This window comes from Drosophila miranda, chromosome 4, assembly GCF_003369915.1.
Source record: "Drosophila miranda strain MSH22 chromosome 4, D.miranda_PacBio2.1, whole genome shotgun sequence".
NCBI classification, from domain to species: Eukaryota; Metazoa; Arthropoda; class Insecta; order Diptera; family Drosophilidae; genus Drosophila; species Drosophila miranda.
The window spans coordinates 2,402,248-2,418,208 of NC_046677.1; the positions used below are offsets into that span (position 1 = coordinate 2,402,248).

The following is a 15,961-nucleotide window of genomic DNA, read 5'->3' on the forward strand; positions in this document are numbered from 1 at the left end:
GTGCTACTCCAGTCAGCAAAAGGCTGATATCTTCGCAGACAGTTTAGAGCAAAGATTTAAGCCATTTAATCTTACGTCTGCTGTTACACGAAGGGCCGTCGAGCTACAATTGGAAATGCCATTTCAAATGTCCTTGCCAGCAAGCCCAGTCACATTTCAAGAGGTGGTGCAGCAAATTAAGAAGCTGAAGGCCAAAAAATCCCCTGGTGAGGACCTGCTGGACAACAGGACTTTAAAACTTCTGCCTAAAAAAGCGCTGCTATTTATAGTGCTGCTCCTCAACAGCATTCTTAGGATAGGACACTTTCCTACCTGCTGGAAGATGGCGCTAATCTCCATGGTACCTAAGCCAGAAAAACAACACACAGAAGTCGATGGCTACAGACCAATTAGCCTGCTCTCAGCGCTAGGGAAGATGGCGGAAAGAATGATACTGAACCGCATCATGCAGCTTGAACCTGTAAAGAAAAGAATTCCAAAGTGGCAGTTTGGATTTAGACAAGGTCACGGCACGCCAGAACAACTTCATCGAGTGGTCAACTTCGCGCTTGATGCAATGGAGCAAAAAATGTATTCGGTAGCTGTGTTTATGGACATTCAACAAGCGTTTGACAGGGTGTGGCATGATGGCCTCCTCTTTAAGCTGAGAAACATATTGCCGCCGCTGCTATTCCAGCTGGTGAGTAGCTTTCTAATGGACAGAAGTTTTAGAGTTGTTGTAAATGGAGCAAAATCATCGAAGCGCCCAATCTGTGCAGGCGTCCCACAAGGCAGCGTTCTTGGACCAACGTTATATACCCTATATACAGCCGATATGCCTTCCTCAAGGGTAATAACTGGGTTGGACGAGGACGATGTGTTGATAGCAACCTACGCGGATGACACTGCAGTGCTGACCAGAAGTCCAAGCATAAATCTAGCTACGGAAGCTCTGCAACAATATGTGAGCAGCTTTGAGGTCTGGGCTCAGAAATGGAACATAGGCATCAACAGCAGCAAATGTGCTAATGTTACTTTTGCTACGAGAACACTTTCTTGCGGAGGCATTAATATGCTGGGCTCCACACTTACGCACAAGAGCTCGTACAAATACCTGGGTGTTGTACTCGACAGGTCACTAAATTTCAAAACCCATACTACCATGGTTCGACAGTCTGTGATGGCGAAAGCGGGAAAGATGGCGTGGCTACTTGCACCAAGAAATAAGCTATCGCTGTACAGCAAAGTCACGATATACAAGTCCATCCTCAGCCCCATATGGAAATACGCACTTCAAGTTTACGGCATCGCGTCAAAAACCAACTTAAATAAAATTAGAGTTGCTCAGTCAAAAATTCTACGACGAATATGCAATGCTCCATGGTACATACGAAACAGCGACATCGAGAGGGACCTAAAGGTTCCCAAAGTGGGCGATGTTATACAATTACATGCAGCAAGGTACTTGCAACGACTTGGTGGTCACCCTAATGCGCTAGCCAGACGTCTAATTAACCCGCCAAGGAAAAGAAGACTCAAAAGGAGTCATCCACTGGATCTCCCTACTAGATCCCTCCTATAACATCTCATTAACTTTTTGTAAATATTCTAAATAATGTATGTACCTACTCCATATATGTAACATTAAGTTTAAGTATGTATCTCCTGTGATCAATTGTTTTTCCCCTTAAATGTAAAACTAGATTAAGTTGCCACGAAAGGTAGCAGTAAACTTGTTTACAATAAAATACAAATTTTCCACATGAAAAAAAAAAAAAATAAAAAAGGTTTGTTTCCATTGGATACCCTCGATTGGAGTAAGGAAATGCTTAACTGCGTGGTCAACGATTTACGAGCGCCGAAGAAACTGTTGATGGGTTCAACAACCATACATATTTTGGAGGTGTCTCAAGAGGAATGGAAAAACTGCTATGACCAATCGTTCGAACGAATGCAAAAAAACAATAAAGTCATTTTTATTTAAAAGTATGTGTTCGTATTAGCTATTCCAGAAATATAAATATCAGCCCTCGTTAGTTGTTGTTTGTTGTTATTTCCTTTTTAGCAGATCGTTCGATTTGCGGAGAAATTAATGAAAGAAGAAAGTTCGTATTGTTTACATTTTTTAAGGGCCGGTTTCTCGACTTCAAGTTAAGCTGCCGGTTATATATCTACCAGTTGATCATAACTCCTTCTAACCGTTGCCGAACGGCACCCGTCCCACCATCTTTACTTGAGACTCTTTACTCGCACTTGTCACGAGAGATGGCAAAAACTTAGAGACAAAGAGAGGAACCATGACAGGAAGTATATTTAATTAAAATTTTTGAATATTTGATCTGTTTTTATTTTTTCCTTTTCGATACTGTTTTTTATTCCGTTCTATTTCACTCTCTCAACAGACATTATCAGCCGGGCTCCGTTTTTCACATTCACAAAAGTTTTCCGATTTACTTTTGAATACACATAAATTGGGGCTCCCGTTTTCACATTCCGCAAGATTTATTCGTTTTCAAAACGAAAAAATTTTCGTTGATGAAATGAAATGTAAACGGCATTTTATACAACGAACCTTAATTGCAAAAGGAACGAGGGGGAACGTTGCGAGTTGCTCCGGAGACCGTAACTCCACATTTATACCCGATACTTAGTCTGTATGGCTACATTAAACGACAAAGAGTGCGCGCGAGAGAGACAGAAAATAAGTCAGAACGTGTCGTCGGGCACTGCGTAGCCACTGCAAATTGATTTGTTACTTTTGGTATAATCCGATCTGATTCGGATTCGGCAATATTCGGCAATCAGGTAGATATGGCCATTCTCTATGATTGTGCGTTTTTAATTTTCTCCTATCTTCAAAATTGTGGTTGCCACAGATTTTCGTCTTTTGTATGGGAGGAAGGGGGTGGGGCGAAATTTTGAAACACACTTATAGCAGTGAGCTCTCTACAGTGAGCAAAAGAAATACAGTTCTAGCAGTGAGTTTTGCAGTGAAAAATTACAAATAGTTTTGTAGCAGTGAGAGCTCTACAGTCAGTTCTAATAGTCTCTGAGATTTGTGGATGCCCCAGATTTTCGTCCTTTGCGGGGGCGGAAGGAGGTGTGGCGAAATTGTGAAACAAACTCGTCAAGGTATCGGACCTTGACAGAAGTGTGGATGAAAAATTTGGTTGCTCTAGCTTTTGTAGCCTCTGCGATCTAGGCGCTTATGTTTTGCGCTAAGCAAAGCCGGCTATGATACGTGTGTGTTAGAGAGAGATAGGGCGAGAAAAATGAAATTGTTTTCTTGATTCTGGCTATAATAATGATAAGATCCGATTCGGATTCTGCAGTCTAGAAGATATGGTGAGTCTCTACGATTCTGCGTCTTTGGTTTCCTCGTATCTTTGAAATTGCCAAAGGCTTTCGTCCTTTGATCTGGTCTCTGGTCTGATGAGCTCGTGAGGTGGCTCAAAGGGGGCCCAGCTGAGGCCACCGGACGGGTCGCAGGTTGCGGATAGCGAACGACCTACCTATATACAGGTCATATAGGTAGGTCAGCTGCGAATAATCGGACATCCCTAGGGAGAGTACCGAAAATCAGCAGCCCCGGACAGCCAGCGGTTGTTCGCGAAGTAGCAACACTGACGATGCGCTTGTGGTGCCGCCTCGTATAAGTAGCTCACACACTCCCCTATCCCTACACACTACCTACCCACATCCCAACCCCCCACATTCAGCTCACACCGGGCCGGACTAAGAGTGTTATTCGACCCGTGCCGAGAGTCAGCCTGGCTGGGGGCCCGGTAGATAAAACTAGCCCAGTCGTTAACGGAGAGCTCAGGGACTTGGCAGCCCCATGTTCTAAGTATGCCTTATCCGGGCAACGTGGATCTCTGCCCGGACGGACCGTACCCCTTCTCTGCAGCTCGTGGGAAAAGAATGGAAGAATTTAAAAACAAACAAAATGAGTCTGGCACTCCCCAAATGCCAACAGGGAGCAATCCCAAACAGGGGAAGGCAGCGGCCCAAAGGTCTGGCCCGACCCGCAAATCAGCAGAGAAAACCTGCGCGGCGGAAGATGCTAGGGAGAGCCCAAAGGGGTCCCATCCCGGTGTCGGGGTGGGTGGTGAATTGGCTCCCAAAACCGATACCTTGGCAGAGTGGCTATGCAATCCTGCGGCTGCTCTGCCTGCTGGCAAAGTGGCGGATGATGAGTCGCCATCTACTAGTGTCCAAGCCAAATCTTTTGCATATGCCGATAGAAGGAGTGCTGGCAATATACTCCGTCGGCAGAACGCAAGCCAGATGTCCAGCCCGACGGACAAATGGATAAAGAAGGTTGAGTGGGCCTCGAAGGTGCTGCCGAACTTTGGCAAGGAAGCACCGAAGAAGGAAGCCCCTCAGCCAAAAAGGCAGCGCTCGCAAGAGACTCCGGGGCCGACACCGAAGCGCTCCAAAGTGCTGCCTAACACATCATTCGCGCAGATTGCCAGAGAAAGGACGCTGATTGGCGTCCTGGACAAAGGCAGCGCGGACTCCCGGATACCTAGAAACCAGTGGAAGTGGGTGGAAGCGGCACTGGCCGACCGCTGCTTCGAGCTGCTGGAAAAGCAGCCTGGACAAATTATAATTATAATGCTCCATAATTATAGCGATAGCGACAACACGGCGGCAAGCCTAGAGCTGAAAGGGACACATCTAAGGCTGATGTTGTCCTACATGGCCCATGAGGAAAACGATCCTCCCAACGACCTTGTTCGCAAACTAGCCAGCGACAGCGAGAGGTCGGACATAGACCTTTTAATAGGTTGCGATGCCAACGCTCACCACACTCAATGGGGGAGCTCGAACACAAATGTAAGGGGTGAGTCACTTTTCAGCTTCATCCTTAACTCAAATCTATTTATTTGTAATCGGGGCAACGACCCCACATTTATAATTAAAAATCGACAGGAGGTTATTGACATCACCCTAGTGTCTTCCAACCTGTTAGACATAGTCAAGAGTTGGCAAGTCCTTGATGACCACTCTTTCTCTGACCACAGATACATCGAGACCACACTATCCCTCGAGTGTCCGAAACCTAAGGACTATATTAATCCCAGGAAAGCCAACTGGGAAAAATATAGCTCAGCCCTGGAGGACTTACTCCCCTCCAAAGCACCATCATGCCCTGACACAAAAGACGACCTAGATCGCCTAGTGAACAGGTTCACAGAGGCATGCAACAAAGCCTTCGCGGCAGCATGCCCCTCTAGCAAACCTAGGGGGAAAAAGAAACCCCCCTGGTGGTCAAAACAAATACCCTCCTACGTAAAAGCTGCAGGACCCTCTTCAACAGGGCCAAAAGCGCGAACGAGGAGAGCCACTGGGCAGACTACAAAATCAGTCTGTCACTATATAAAAAGGAAACAAGGAAAGCAAAAAGGGCCTCTTGGCAAAAATTTTTCTCGGAAATTGAGGAAACGTCAGAGGCCGCAAGGATTCGCAAAATTCTCTCAAAAACTAACCCCTCGGTAGGGTATCTTAAAAGGAATGACGGCACGTGGACTAACTCCAGTGAGGAGTCCCTGCACATTCTACTAGACACACATTTTCCAGGGTGCACAACCATCGAGACGGCACATCTTCCAGGAGAGGGACCGGTAACCTCGATGGATCACATCCTCACAAAACGTAACATAAGCTGGGCAATAAACAGCTTCAACCCGTTCAAATCGCCAGGCCCAGACCAGGTTACCCCGGCCCAACTTCAGAAGGCCGGGGATACGGCCATCAACTGGCTACAAGGTATCTTCAGGAAGATACTGGCTGTGGGTACAATCCCGCGAACATGGCTTAAGGCAAAGATAGTCTTCATTCCCAAAGCTGGGAAAGCCTCGCACTCAGCTGCAAAAGACTTTAGACCAATCAGCCTATCGTCCTTCCTCCTCAAAACCTTTGAGAGACTCGTCGGGCTGCAAGTGAGGACAACTATACACCCTCAGTTGCTGTGAGGCGCACAGCATGCCTACCGGAAAGGAAAATCCACGGAAACGGCTTTTCATGAAGTGATCTCAGCGGTAGAGAAATCTCTGCATCACAAAGAGTACTCACTCATAGCCTTTCTCGATATTGAGGGAGCTTTCAACAACGTTGTACCGGGCGCCATTACAGAAGCCCTGACTGACCTGGGGGTGGACCGTCACTTGGTGATGCTCATTGATCAATTGCTCACATGCAGGACGGTGACATCATCGATGGGATCGTCCGCCCAGTCAAGGTATGTCAACAGAGGCACCCCGCAAGGTGGTGTCCTGTCTCCTCTTCTGTGGAACATAGCAGTCAACAAGATTCTATGTGACCTAGAAGGGGGGGCTGCAAAGTCGTGGCCTATGCGGACGACGTTGCGATTATCTTCTCGGGGAAATACCCCCAAACACTGTGCGACTTAATGTCCACAAAGCTAGCGCAACTGTCGGATTGGACAGAATCGCGCGGTCTGGGAGTAAATCCCTCAAAAACGGAACTCGTACTATTCACAAATAAATACAAGGTCCCGCCCCTCAACCCTCCAATACTACAAGGATGCAGGCTCTCCTTTAGCGACAGTGCCAGTTACTTAGGGTTGGTAATTGACAAGAAGCTTAACTGGAACCTGAATGTCAAGGACAGAGTGAAGAAGGCAATGACTGCACTCTACACATGCAAAAAAGCTATTGTGCTAAGATGGGGTATGATCCCAAGCATAGTCCAATGGATATATCAAGCTACAGTTAGACCAATACTCCTCTTCGGAGTTATGGTGTGGTGGCCGGCCCTATCAAAAAGGGCGATCACCAAGACACTGGGCAAAGTTCAGCGAACTGCCGCCCTATGCATCAGCGGAGCTCTTCGCACCACCCCAAATGATGCGCTAAATGCAATCCTATGCCTACACAGCCTTGACCTCGCAGGAAAGGAACGGGCAGAAGCAGCAGCAATACTTTTAAGAGACTCAAATCAATGGGTGACACAGTGCATAGGTCACTCAGCCATATTAAATAATAGCAATACCGTCCCCTCAAAAACAGACTACCAAGTTCCAAGAGAGTACACAGTTACTCCCTTCAACACAATCATCCCTCACAGAGACGAATGGCTCGAGGGACTCCCAGGCCCAGATGGGGCCATAAACATCTTCACAGATGGATCAAAGCTGGACGACAGCGTCGGAGGGGGAATCTACTCTGAACAGCTAAACATAAGACATTCCTTCAGGCTCCCAGATCACTGCAGTGTCTTTCAAGCGGAAGTCATAGCAATCAGGGAGGCTCTAGACTGCCTACAAGCGGCTGCCGTCACGGCAACCAAGCTAAACATTTGTAGCGACAGCCAGGCTGCGATCAAATCGCTAAGCGCGATTTCCTCGAACTCGGCCACCGTGGAAGACTGCCGCAAATCTCTGCACGAGATGGCTCAGCAATTTGCTATTAGCCTAATTTGGGTCCCGGGCCACCGGGACATCGAGGGCAACTGTATAGCGGACGAGCTGGCCAGATCTGGCACTACAATCCCCCTTCTCCAAGACAAGGAGGATATCTGTATGCCAATGGCCACCTGTAAGCTCATTATAAGGGAGCAATACAAGCGATTAAAAAAACCGATATATGGCAAACAGTGCCACGATGTCGCACAACTCGGCAAACATGGCTGACCATGGACATGAAGCGCACCTCCGAGCTCCTCAAGTTAAGCAGGAAAAGGTGCAGCGTAGTCACACGTTCCCTCACGGGACACTGGCTAATAGGCACCCACGCTAACAGGCTGGGGGCCCCACATAACGATTTTTGTCGCAGCTGTAGAGACGAGGAAGAGGAGGAGACAGTGGAACATCTGTTCTGCTCCTGCCCAGCTCTCAGCAGAAGAAGGCTACAGCACCTGGGCTCAGCCTTTCTACACGACATCTCAGAGATGTCCAAACTATGTCCCAGGAGGATAGCGAACTTTGTGAGAGCATCTGGATGGGATAATTGCTGACAGGAAGTCTCACAACGCAGGAAGGAAATGATCCTATGCGGTATCACAACGGGCCGAAACCGGCCTAAGTGTGACGGGTTCCGAGCGAGCCCGGCAGCCGCCTCAACCTAACCTAACCTTCGTCCTTTGAGGGGGCGGAAGTGGGCGGGGCAAAGTTTTGAGAACTAGGCGCTAATAGGGACGGACAGACAGACAGGGCTCAATCGACTCGGCTATTGATGCTGATCAAGAATATATATACTTTATGGGGTCGGAAACGCTTCCTTCTGGACGTTACACACATCCATTTTCACCACAAATCTAATATACCCCAATACTCATTTTGAGTATTGGGTATAAAAAAATAGATGACTTATTAATGCATTAACATAAACTTGACACTTATATCAGGGTAATTAAACTTTTGCTTTCTTTATAAATGTTATTTTAACCCAACCTCAAATTTGGCTCGGAAAAAATTAGCCAGGGCAACAACAATTTTCGTTTTGGTGCAAACAGCAAAAATATGTGAAAACTGAAGAGCCTTAAAACGAAAACGAAACGGGTTAGCTAAAAACGTCATCCGCAAAAGTAAATGAAAAACGGAGTCTTCCTGTATATCTCGCTTCCCTTCTGCGGAGGGCAAAAACTGCACGAGGAAGAGTGTGTGAGAGAGGCATAATGATTACTCATTGGCGTGGAAATGGGTTGCGTAGCCACTACAATTTCATTTGTTCCTTCTGGCTTTAATACTGATCCGATATTGCTGAGTTTCGGCAATCTGGTAGATATGGTTTAAACGGTCAAATGTAGAAACGTTTCAGTTTAAGTTTGCTGTTTTAAGAGATTTTCAAGAGATAAATAATTTTTTCAGATAAATCAATCAGTTTTCTATATGTTTGGCTAACTTTAATAAGCGTAATTATATTTATTATACATATTTATAGTTTCTTACAAAATTAAAAAGAAAAAAGGTTTAAAATAAGGCTAACAAAAGTGTTTGCACTCTTAGCAGTTATCAAATTTCAATGAGTTATTTTATTGAAAAAAAAAAATCACATAATCTTAGAGGAAAATCAATCTGCATTTTCACAACTATTCAACGATTGAAAAGCGCTTCAAGATACAGGTTGACTTAACGCTTTAATCAATTTTGTTAGTGGCTTCCCACATTAACTTTTAATAGCGACGGTTGTTAAAATATGTGCTTATAATAAAGCGGTCGGCACGCACAGGGAAAATTAAACAAGAAGTGTTATTGTATGTTTGCCTTAGAGGTGCTGGGTAGAGCCTTTAAAGAAAGGAAACGCCCAGAAGGAAACGTTTCCGACCCCATAAGACCTGTAAGAGCTAGAGAAACCAAATTTGGTCCTCCTCCTTAAAATTTGAAACAGTGGAACAACGACGATCAGTTTCAGCATTGGTTAACTGGTATTCAGAATGAGGGAATGGTAGGCTCCCCATGTTAAATCTTTCCCTGAATTCGTAGCGAAGATTAAAATACAAATGCAGAAACAAAATTATTATACGTCGGGCTGGGAAAATACCTTGAAGATGGGCATAAAGCTGAAGATATTAGTAGTACCGAATACTTTATTCATTTGTAAACATTGATTGTATAATTAAAGGGATATTCTTTTTTGCCATAAAATTCAATGCGCCACAGTTCTCAATGAATAGTGTATATTCAATGGTATTGAAATTACCTTGAAGCCTTTATTCTTGCGCGTCGAATACTATATTTTTCTTGAACTCTACATTGAGCTGGAAAATTTCAGACTGCCAACCGAGTCGTTTCAAGGGCAGCCTCTTTTTGCTCTTGTTTTTGAGAATTAAGGCCTTGTAGGGAAAGATTAGATCTTCTGGGTGGCAGAGTTCTCAACCATACTGGTTAATATGGTCTGGTTGATATAGTAGATGACATTCAACTATTTTATTTATTTGTTTAGTTAGCCATTGTCTGCTAGAACGCTCGCTCGATTGCCCTCTGTATAAAGGCGGAGGCGCCTCTGCTTTGAGGCGATCGATAAATCCTGCCCGTCTAATAAATAATATATCCAGCATGCCTACCGGAAGGTAAGACCCATCGAAACGGCCCTACGCCACTACCACATCTATCAACGAAGCGTCCCTTAACCGCAGGGAGTACACCCTGGAAGGACACCCTCCCGACCACCATTACGGGTGCACTGACGGATTTGAGGGCTGATTCCTGGAAGGTGAGTCTAATTAATCATCGGCAGACGTTGTGTGAGTGCATGACAAGTACTGTCATGAAGGTTATGGAAATGCTAGCTTTTAGCAACAATAATAAATATCTTGGTTTGATAATCGACAGAAAGCTCGATTAGAAATTGAGCATAGAGGATAGAGGGTAAAGAAGGCCTAAAATGAAAATGATAAAAAAGGGGAATGACACCGCATATAGTTCGGTGGCTCTGCACCGCCATCATACGACCAATCATGCTCTACGGAGTGGTAGTATGGTGGCCAGTCCTGGCAGATTGGCATACATGATTCCAGACATTCAATTCCTAATAATGACTTCTGCAGAAGTTGTCAGGACGAGGAAGAGTCAATTCGCCACTGCCCGGCCTCTCCAGCTACCGCCTTAACCTAACCTAACGTAATCTAACATCTTCCTTTCCTGCAACTCCCGAAGAAGTATATCTACATATTTTACAGCCAGAAAGAAGCGTATATATTCTTAATCAGCAGGGTACTAGGCATCTTAGCCATGTGCGCCTCGACTCAAACGTTCAAACTGGTTTTTACTTAATTTTTATATTTAATACCAAAAACAGACATTTAATATAAATTTTAAAAAATATGTTAATGGGCTTTAGAAAATGTTCAAGATAAAAACTACTCCAAGCTTCCAAATTGCTCTAGGTGTTGTGAAAATTACATTCAGAAAGATTGGTTTGTATATTTACTAAATTACTAAATCGGTATTCGCGTTAAGTGTACATTTACAAGTATGTTTAATGTTTGTTCATTGTCAATATACTTTTGTTTACTTAAAAAAAAAATTATTCTATAAATATTTACCCCAACAAAATCGTTTGGTTTTTTTAACGGAATTCCAAAAGGTGCGTTTTCCGGCCACCACTCAGGCTCACTGCAATCAATTTTTTTTGGTAAGTTTATATGGCCCAAAGAGCATTGTACCATAAATGGAATAAAACTTTCTAATTGTGATTCGCTTATTTTTTCAAGCGACGTAGGGTATCCATTTGCAAACAAAAGCGGCAAATTGGATATCATATTATGTTGAGCTTTATCTCTGTCATCCATTGTCACTAGAAGGTATTTAGAATTAATACTATTAGTTAATAAAAAATATAGAAAAATTATTTGTTAAGTTAATATTATTTTTTTATACATATGTACTGTGTTAATCTTTTCTGAGAACTTTGTCGAAATAACTTGAAGGTTTTAAAAGAGTATATTAAAATTTGATAGAAGCTTGTTACGAATCTGGTATTAACATTAATATGGGAGTTGATCTAATGATATATATATGTATCAATTTCACAAAATCTGCTTTTAATCATTTCACAAAATCATATGGATCGGAACTCAAAGATTTTTCATAGTATTTAAATCAAAGTTCGAATGAATATTTTACAAATATATTTGTATTTTGTTTAATCATTCATTCATTCTTTAATCCTAAAATAAAAAATTAACGTTCTAGGTCAAATAGTTTTTTTTAATGGTTCCCCAATGTTCATAAGGATACACGCAGTGTTTTTGGCGCAATGCGTGTTTTTACTCGTTCTTGTAATTATTGTTTATTTGTTAAGAATACAAGTATTTATATGGGGAAAAAATTTGGTTTCTTTGGCTTTATTCGTTTGCCTGTTATGGGAGGCTAAAGTCAGTGATTATGAGTATGTACTCACTTTCGCTCCCCACTGTAGATGTAATTAGGGTGGCATTGTGGTTTGGGGTGACATCTCTTATTATGGCTAATATTCGTCTAGGATTAACATTAAATTCTTTAATTTAAAATGACTGACAAAAATGTTGTTTTTACTCTCATGACTTAAATATTATAGAGATCGTATGGAGATAGCTTTTGCGTAATGTATGAATCTTGTAGAGAATTTAAAGATGTTTAACACAAATACTTTTATTAAACAAAAACCTTTGACCTAGAACGCTTAAATTTTTTTTTTTTTATTAAAGAATAAAATCCTGCATAATAAAAAAATATATTACTGCTTATATATATATATGTATAACAGGCAGAATAGCTTAGCATTTAAAGGTTAGATTTCTGGCATCTCGCACCATTTTCTTATTTTATCCTAGCATCACTATGGAAAGCCTTTAAAGAGGGCACAAACCTAACAATTCTTTCTGTACCAATAATTATGTTCGTCACTGAACATAATTTAATCAAATTCTGTTGAAATAATAGCACTTTGTAATACATCTGCCATATTAACGAGATATACATATGTATGTACAATAGGGTTGGGCTTATTTATAAAAGTGTAATTTTCAAAGGTCTCAGAGTCTAAAAATATTTCTTTTGGAATCAAACAATAAGATATAAAGTCTTAGCCCGACCCCTAGCCGATGTACATTAGGGTTGCGCTTATTTGATTGGGTCTTAAAATGTTCCTTCTGGTATAAAACAATAAAATATAAAGTTTAAGCCCGATTAAACAACGTTTAGAGGTGGTTTAAGGTCAAAGTTGAAACATACGATATTTGGAAAATGGTTCCTATGGTAGCTATACTATATATCGCTCTAGTCGGATTGAACTTTTGTTGTGATTTAGAATATTAAAATACAATTCATACTTTAAAAATTTCAGATCGATTACTTAACATTTAAGCCAACAACAACTAGAAAACATACCCTGCTGCTAGAAAAATAAACTATCAAAAGACATGCAAGGTCAATGATCCCATAGATGTACTTAGCTATTGCAGTTAATGTGATAAAATGTGATACCTCAAAAGTCAGCGTAAACTCTAATAATTATGCGTACAATTTCGGAATTCGCGATTACCGTTAGTTCTTTCACATTGTTTTATTGTTTTTCGTTTTTTCCAATTACGTTCAAAATAATATTTGGACGCGGTGTATAATGGAGCAAAAAGGAAAAGAAATTTCAGTAGAAGTTCGAAAACTTGTTCTAAAATATAGGTTGGAGGGAAAATCCTACCGAGAAATTCCTTCTACGACAATTATGTGTCTTCGGGCTCCATATTGTCAAAGCCCCGGTCCGGCAGATCACCGTTTTTGACAGAACTTGAGAAAAAACGTATTGTCCAACTGTTGCGACTAAATCCAAGGCAACTGGAGGTTGCAGAACGTTTCTCCAAAGTTGTATCTGAAGAAACAGTCGGACGCACTTGGAAAAAGGCGGCCGAGTTGCTAGCAGGAAGCCGCATGTATGTATCTGACGCAGACTTTTGAGGTGTCACATTTTTCTTGTTTTTTTTTTCCTATTAACTTGTTTTATTGAACAACCAAAATAGATATGTAAGTTTATAAATAAGCAAAGAAGATTATAAAAAAAAAAAATCGTTGCCCAAAGTGCCTTATATTAAAAGTTATCCGCAACTGAACATAAAAATGTAGTTATTTTTCTAAGTGTACGCAGAGATATGTATGCGAGCAAGTGTATAGAGACGGCAACGCTTCCTTCTGGGCGCTATACACAGTGTAATATGTATACACATATGCTCTTTTTGAGTATCGAGTATAAAAAGCCGCCGAAAAGCTTGGCGATTTTAATCCGCATTGCTCGCACTCGGTTTTTAGTGATTCGGGATGAAGGAAGGATTCGTGATGATCGAAAGCATTAAAGAGGCATGAGTATAGCATGAGATTGCACAAAATTTTGTGGATTCATGCAGGACTTTAATGTGGTTTTTCGTGATTCGGGATGATCCAGATGCCGATCAGATTTGAAGGCAGATTTCGTAATGATCTGTATACAATCATAGATATTGTGTTACTTTACGACCTTTACATACCTACTAAATAGACAATAGAAATTTCATAAGACTCGGTCCAGCCTTTTGGGAAGAGTTCAATATTAGAGTTCAAGAGTTCAACACAATATTAGAAGATATTATTTTAATTGAATTAATTTTTTAATTATTATTTAATTATTTTAATGAAAAAAATCTTAATCAAAGATTGCATAGTATGTAATATTTACAATCACCTAAACTTAACAAACTTTTAATATCTCTTCTTTTCTCCTTTTGTATCTAGGTTTCATTATTAGCTGATAATTGTTTATTATATAAATAAATAAATTAAATTAAATTAAAACAAAAATTTTAGTGGCTTTTTAAAAACCGATTCCATCTGAAAAGGTTGCCGACCTCTGACAAACGGTTGGTTTTTTTGTGGAGAAGGTCGTGCTGCCAGCATAGCAGCCTGTAAGATATACGAAAAAGATATATGGTCTTCTAACTTAGAAGATATCTTTGTCAACCCGAAGATAGTTTCCTTACTGATTTTCATGTTAGCTAAGTACTGTACAAGGAGCACTAGTTTCACTATGGGAGGCATTGTATGTCCTTCCACGGTTCTTGTTGCGAGAAGTTTGTGCTTCCTACACATAAACGGATTTGTGAATATACCTAATAAACTAACTTAAAGAGACTTTAGAGCGCAATACTGAATTTTGTTTTTACAATATTTGTTAAATATCGTGCAATACGTATGACAATAGGTATACCGATAGCAGCCAAAATTTTGTAGTCAATGCCTTGGCGGCATAAAATGGAGTCAAAAGCAAAATAACAAACATTGAATATATTTATTTGCTTATTAACAGTGAAGGTGAATAGAAATGACAGTTAAACTAAGCAAAATGGTTTAAAATTTGCTCCTTGTTCACATATATATAAATATTTATATATGTATATATACAACTATCGTGGTATATCTGAGCCCGACATAAACCCAAATTATGAACACGTTTTAATAAGCATTTATGAGTATTTTATGCACTCTAAACCATTCAACAACAAATCTAACTGGACTGAAAACTATCAATATGGTCGGATATACATTAATATGTACACGATCTAATAGAACGAAGATATACTGAATGAGGTGATTCTTAATCATTTAAATCTACTAGCTGTACCCACCAAAAAATGTAAAGATTATAAAGTCGCGAAACAGATATCTACAATCAAAACTATGGTAACAATGTAAAGTTCCGTTTTGAGAAAATAATAATTTATTATTTGATATCGAAAACTAAGATATCGACTATGTAAAATCAGAAACTAGACTAGTCTGAAAAGAGCTCTAACATTGTGGAATATAGGAAAGAAACAAAATAACAAATATGAGCATATTAGGCTCTGCACTGAGCCCATCTAGAGGGGAATGGTAGGATTTTTTCACAGATGCAACACTCCGATTCACACTGGCACCACCCACCATCCGTCTAAAACAGCTGAAGCCAATAAATAATGAAGCCAAGTACATTTAATTTGAGCGGAAGATTTATTCACTTTTTTTCTTGTAATTAATGATGAAGAAATAGCAAATATTTCGGCATATAGCATTAATCGGAAAAGGTCTTGATAGCCAACACAAAAATAATAGCGCCATAATATTGTGCTGTTGTATTTTACACAATATATTAAATATGCACAAAAGCGCAATTAATGAGTATTGGCTTGCAACTTTTTAAAAATATGGTCAGTTACATAGGCAGTTGTTTAGAAAAACTTGTTTTGCAAACCATCAAAAATGTGGGCTATTTTTCAACTTTGACTGGTCTTTTAAAAAAATATATCCTTAAATTTACCCGAGAATTTTCCTTATTTTTCTTTTAACTATTTATTACCAAAGTCTAAAAGCCCTTACTGCGCTTTGGAGACGTTTGGGTTCTATACCGATTTACCTGTCACAACCTCGCACGAAAAACGGCCAAAAACGGCTGTCCCAACTCTTAAATACCATACACTATCATATTTTGACCGTTTTTCAAATGCAGTTTGCTTCATGAAGACATCTTTATTT

At 40.9% G+C, this 15,961-nt stretch overlaps 1 protein-coding gene across 1 annotated transcript in view; it reads right to left on the reverse strand.

Annotated features, from left to right (window-relative positions):
* Positions 1–15,181, reverse strand: part of LOC117188661 — a 53,695-nt gene extending 38,514 nt beyond the window's left edge. Inside the window, exons 1-2 of the mRNA XM_033392846.1 lie at positions 15,076–15,181; positions 10,990–11,240 (exon numbers count right to left, since the gene is read on the reverse strand). Coding sequence (XP_033248737.1) covers positions 10,990–11,235 — 246 coding nt within the window. The 5' untranslated portion in view covers positions 11,236–11,240; positions 15,076–15,181. The remainder of the gene's footprint in view (positions 1–10,989; positions 11,241–15,075) is intronic.
* Between the last annotated feature and the right edge of the window lie 780 nt (positions 15,182–15,961).